At 45.8% G+C, this 5,701-nt stretch overlaps 1 protein-coding gene across 1 annotated transcript in view; it reads right to left on the minus strand.

The window, feature by feature from the left end:
• The window catches only part of CDV3 (CDV3 homolog (mouse)), a 12,970-nt gene extending 11,828 nt beyond the window's left edge, over positions 1 to 1,142 (minus strand). The window contains exon 1 of the mRNA XM_006883379.1: positions 1,129 to 1,142. Within this exon, the coding sequence (XP_006883441.1) occupies positions 1,129 to 1,142 (14 nt within the window). The remainder of the gene's footprint in view (positions 1 to 1,128) is intronic.
• Between the last annotated feature and the right edge of the window lie 4,559 nt (positions 1,143 to 5,701).

The raw sequence follows: 5,701 nt of genomic DNA on the forward strand, positions 1-5,701 counted from the left end.
GGCCGGCGCCAGCTGCCGGGGCTTCGGCGCTGCAGGCTCCCGGCCGCTCCGCTGTCCGAAGGGTAGAGGGTCGTACGGGCTGGCGGCTCCGGAGGAGGTGCTCGCTCGGCTACGGGGTGTGCAGACGGAAGAGGAGAGCGCGGAGTGAGCGAGGAGGGGAGCGGGGCGGGGGGAGGGGAGGAGGGAGGGCGGGCCGCCAGAAGAGAGAGGCGGGCCCGCGCCTGCGCACCGAGCTCCGCCCGCCGCTGTGGGAGCGCGGCCGAGCGGCGGCGGGAGGAGGCGGAGGCGGAACTGGCCGGAGAGCCAATCAGGAGCGAAGACGTAACGCTTAGGCGACAATCCCTACCTCAGGCGGGGCGGGGCGGGGTCCTGAAGTCAGGCTCCCTTACTTCAGGGTATATGCAAATCAAGACGTACGGATGAATCCAGCCTCCGGATTGGATGAGGGGTTAGCCTCAAGGGCGGGCTTTTAAGAGGACCGCCTGGTGACTTGGCTGAAGAGGTCCAGCCGGAGGGGTGGGTGGGGCTGTCTGTGGCGCATGCGTAGGATGCACATGTGGCTGCTGTCCCAGACCGAACTGTGGCCTTGTGATCATTTGAACATTCTCTGAACGGAAGGACCCTGTTAAACAAGCTGTTAAAAATCGTCCTTCCCGCTTCCCTCGCCTCCGTGCTCCTCTGGCACCACAACTATTGTTTTGCATTTTACGGCGAGATTGGTAGGAAAATGAGAGGTGTTTGAGACTTAGGTACAGTTTACTGAAGATTTTTTTTTTTTTAATAAAAAGATCTTAAAATGATCTTCAAATAGATTTTAAAATTAAATAATCTTCAAACATTTTAAAATTAAAATGATCTTCAAATAGATTAAAAGATCACTAAATTTAAAAAAAGAATAGGTTTGTTTTATCTACCTTCCAGTTGGAAGGACCTCATAGTTGACCTTCCAGATCTTGAAGAGAAAGGAAACCACACGAGAAGAGATTGCTCATCTTTCTCCTGTGAGTCAGCTGGTGATTTGAACCGGCTGTCTTTGGGTTGGCAGAGCAAGCCCTTGCAGCCGTTGTTGTTGTAACTTAAGTGCTGTCGAGTCGTAGGCGACTCTTAGTGATCCTAGGAACGAAAGACCTGGACACTTGCATAACTTTCGTCCTTTGTCCAGGTTCACAGGGTTCCAGAGGCAAGCTATTACGGAAATGGATGCCACTCCTGCTTCCAAGCTTGTTTTAATCGGGGAGCTCCATCAAACACTGTCCACCATGGGTGACCATTATCGCATTTGACACATCAGTGTCACAGTGTTCAGATTCACAGCAACTATGAGTTACCCCTGTACAGCAAGGGGACAGCCAGCCATTAGGTTAAAAAAAAATTTAAAAAAAAAATTGATGGTGTCTTTGAAACACTGTCAGTACTTAAAGTCTGTGTGCCAAGGGCAAACAAAGCTGGTTCTCAAGGTTGTTCAGGTGTGAAAGGAGAATCCTAGACCTTGTAGGAATTGACAGATGATGGGCATCTGCTAACTGCTCAGGACAATGAGAGAGGGGTAAATGATGCTTAATAAATTTAAGTAGTCGCTCCTGCCTTCACTTGAATCTGGATGCTGATTGTGGTTTGTTCTTCATTTCTCTCCCTGCTGAAGAATGGGTGGCCTGTCACACAGGTGGGAACTGGAATGTCCTCCTGAACTCACTCTTAAGTAGCCTCCAAGCTTTGAAAAGGTAATCTCTGTGTCTCAGTGGATAAGCTAAATGGAATATGTTCAGCTTGTGCCACTTCCTTTTTCTAAGAGAGAACTGCTACAAAAACACTGAGGGGATGATTTAGACATATATCCTCAGGGGGCACATAGAGCCAAAAGGCGGATGGAATAGAGGGCAGCCCTTGTCTTTTCCTTCACAGTTTCCCCATTAAAGGTTACCTTGTTGGTGTAACCCATCAGGGGGTGTGCTGTTAATTCAATGGCTGTGCCTCTCTAGGGGTTCAGCCCCACCAGTGACTCTTCAAGAGAAAAATGAGCAATCTCTTCCCTTGTTATTTGCAGCCTCTGAAAACCCACTGGAGGGCCAGCTGAGAAGCTCTTCTGAGCAGCATAACAATGAGTTTGAGTTTCTGCATTCTACCATTAGTGATACTAAAGAATTAAGTTCTTTCCTTGTCAGGGAAATAAACCAAAGCCCTAAGGCTTACATATTACTCCCCAAATATAAACTGCCCTCACAAGCACCAGCCATGATTTCTCTCTGGGTCCCTAGGTAACGCCTGTGACACCATCTGTCTTTCTGTGATGCAGCTCAAGTTCAGTAACACTGTGTATACTACTCCTCCTTAACATATCTGAGCAGGTTTCCTTTCTTTTTCTTGCTTTCATCGTGAAGCAACCTGTTTAGTTATACTTAAGCCAAAAATACCTCATTCAAGGTTGAGTCATTTGTGATTCTTGCCATCAACTCTGTTATAATCTAGAAGAGAATATATGTTGTTGTTGGGTGCTGTCAAGTGGAGTATGGCTCACAGGGACCCTGTGAACAACTGTGCCGTCTGAACAATCTCTGACTTACTTGAGCCCTTTGAGGCAGTTGCTGTGCCAATCCATCTCATTGAGAATTTTCCCCTCTTTCACTCTCCCTCCACCTTAACAAGCATGATGTTCCTCTCCAAGGAATAGACAGCCCAAAGAATAACAAGAAATAACATGCCCAGAGTATGAGAGATGAACCTTTTATCATCTTTGCCTCCAAGGAGGACACTGGATACAACTTCCACAAGATATGTGTTTGTTCCTTTGGCAGTCCCTGGGATAGTCAGTACTCTCAGGCCACAACTTAAAGACATCAATTCTTCTTCTGCATCCTTACTCACTGTCCAGCTCTCAGATGCTTAGGAAGTGATTGAAAAAACCATGGCTTGAATCAGACACACCTTAGTCCTCAAACTGACATCATTGCTCCACAGTAATTTGAAGAGGTCCTTGACTGCAATGTTTCCTAGTGCAATACGTTTCCTGATCCATGTATAGATGTCTGTCTATAACACCGAACAACAACCACTATACACAAACAATTGGAATTCAGTCTTTACTCTCTTGGCTCTCCATCAACAACACATCATTGTCTTTTTTTAAAATTATTATTAAATTTTATTAGTTTTAATGAACATTTACAGAGATTTTGGGTTTTCATTCATTCATTGTTGCACTGTTTTCTCTACCCTCCTCCCCAGTTCGTTCTTCTCCCCCCTCACCCCCCCAATGTCTGTTTAACGCATCACTGTCTTGAAGGACATAATGACCTGGGAAAATGAAGAGAGAGAAAGAAAAGCTATTGAGGACCGACACAGAATTTTCCCACTCTGTTTTACAGTGTAACTGATGGTAACCTTCCAGAACTTGACCACAGAGAAAAGATTCAGGCTCAGGCCAGCACATAGATCAGTATCAATGTGGTGATGTCGTTCTATAATAAACTAGCTCCATCTTTCTTGAACCTCCTCCCTGAAACCAACAGCATCCTGGCCCCATTGAGTGTTCCTTTTACATTTCCCCTTGAATCCTCTTCTAGGTCAATTACACCTGGGTCCTGTCATCTACCCCTTACCCTGCACCATCTTCATTCCCACTGCCATCCCTGAAGCATCCTCTAGCCCTCTCTTGATGAAGGTGGTAGTGTTGTTTCTTATGTGCCATCATGTGGCCTGTGACTCACAGCAACCCTATGTACACTAGCTCTGGACCCTGCCCTATTTTGAGCCAATCTCATCATCCCTGACAGATTTAATCCCATTTCTCCAATCACTGAGTCAATCCATCTCATTCTGGATCTTCCTTTCCTGCGCTGTCCCTCCACCCTTCCGAGTATGATGTGCTGCTTCAAGGACTGGTCTCTCCTGGCCATCTGCCCAAAGTATGTGAGATGGAACTTAAAAATCCTTGCCTCTAGGAAACACCCTGGTCTCACCCTCTCTAGGACAGACCTGTTTGTTCTCCTGGTAGTCCACGGTATATTCAACACTCTTCTCCAGTACCACGACTCAAAGACATCAATCCTTCTCCTATCATCCTTAGTTATCATCCAGTTCTCTGATGCATAGCAGAGAATTGTGAAGACAAATAGTTGCCTGGATCAGGTACACCTTAGTCTCCAGACTGACATCGTTGCTCTTGATAAAGGTATCATTCCCTTTAACCATCTGTGGTGTTCAAAACGTCTCCATATTTAAAACAAAACTTACCCTTGCTAGAATCCACAGAAAGAAGCAGGAAAGTTAAAGAGAGGTAAGGACCCAGCCATTTCCAAATATTTCAGGCGCTCTTCAAGGGTTGCTAATGCCGTCTGAGTATTAGAATTTCCCACTGGCTCCTCTGGAGTGGTACGATCCAAACCTCACATTTCATTTCCGTCCACAAGGCCCCTCCGAGCTCCAGTTTTCCATGAGCTCTGACGTGGGGAAGGGGAGCTTGGTTCAGCCCCATTGTCCCAGGGTTCTTTTCTGCTGAACTATTTGTTTCCAGTTTCATTCTGCCACGGGCCACTGAGGCTGAAAATTCCACCCATGCTCAGCTCAAAGGAATGCTGCTCGTGCTGGCCAAACAGAGCTCGCCAGGAAATGGGTGGCTGAAATCCCCCTTTTCATTCGCGGTTTTCTCTCTAACATCTGGGAGACAGACTCGTCTGCTATTGCCTGCACCGTCCTGCCGACCTTTTCCACTTCTGAAGCAACTATTTACAGGTTACCTCTTCTGAGAAGACACTTCCTCATCTTCCTACAGGCAGATGGGTTTATTTTCTCCCCCCAAGTATCTTTGTATTTATTACTTTTTAATATAAAGATGTTTCTTTTCATTGTTGTACCTTTTCTTCCCAACTCCTTTCTCCCCTCCCTATGCCCTCCCTGCAATACACCCCTTATTCCAGATTGTTTTCATACACATAATACCTAATCATATATTCCTTTCAGAGGGTTCTTCCCCTCATCTGATCTGTTGCAGTGTTCATTATCTACTCTTTTCCTATCCTCTGCCCAAACCCTCTATCTCTGTCCTATTTTATAAAAACAGTCTTAATAAAAGTAGTGTTATGCTGTATTTGTCCTTTTGTGACTGAGATATTTCACTCAGCATGGCTCTCCCATGTTGTGTAATATTTTACGAGTTCATTGTTTTGCAATGCTGCATAATATTCCATTGTGTGAATATACTGTAGTTTTTGTATCCATTTGTTTGTTGATGGGCATTTGGGTCACTTCCATCTCTTTGCTGTTGGGATTAACAGAGCAATAAACATGGGTGTGCATACATCTGTTTGAGTCATGGCTCTAGTTTCTGTAGGGTACATTCCCAGTAGTGGAACTATTGGGTTCAATGGTAGTTCTATTTCCAACTCTTTGAGAAAGTGCTAGAGGGCCTTCCATAGTGGCTGTGCCATTTTACATCACCACTGTCTGTGAATAAGGGTTCCACTCTCTCTGAGACCTCACCAGCATTTGTTGAACTGGCCTGTTGCACTTGGCTCTTGTCACTGGCAGGTGGGTTTCTTGATCTCGAGAGGCCTTAGTCTTTGACTAGCTGGTATTTGATGTTATTGCTATGATTTGTTTTCTGTGGATCCATTTGTACACACCCCCCCCCCCCATGAATCATTTCATGAGTACTTACTATGCACCAAGAAACTCTAGTGGCCTAGTCCACGGAGATATACGCTGT

The sequence above is a fragment of the Elephantulus edwardii genome, unplaced genomic scaffold, assembly GCF_000299155.1.
Source record: "Elephantulus edwardii isolate Elephantulus edwardi_28Jun2011 unplaced genomic scaffold, EleEdw1.0 scaffold00027, whole genome shotgun sequence".
In the NCBI taxonomy this organism is placed as follows: Eukaryota; Metazoa; Chordata; class Mammalia; order Macroscelidea; family Macroscelididae; genus Elephantulus; species Elephantulus edwardii.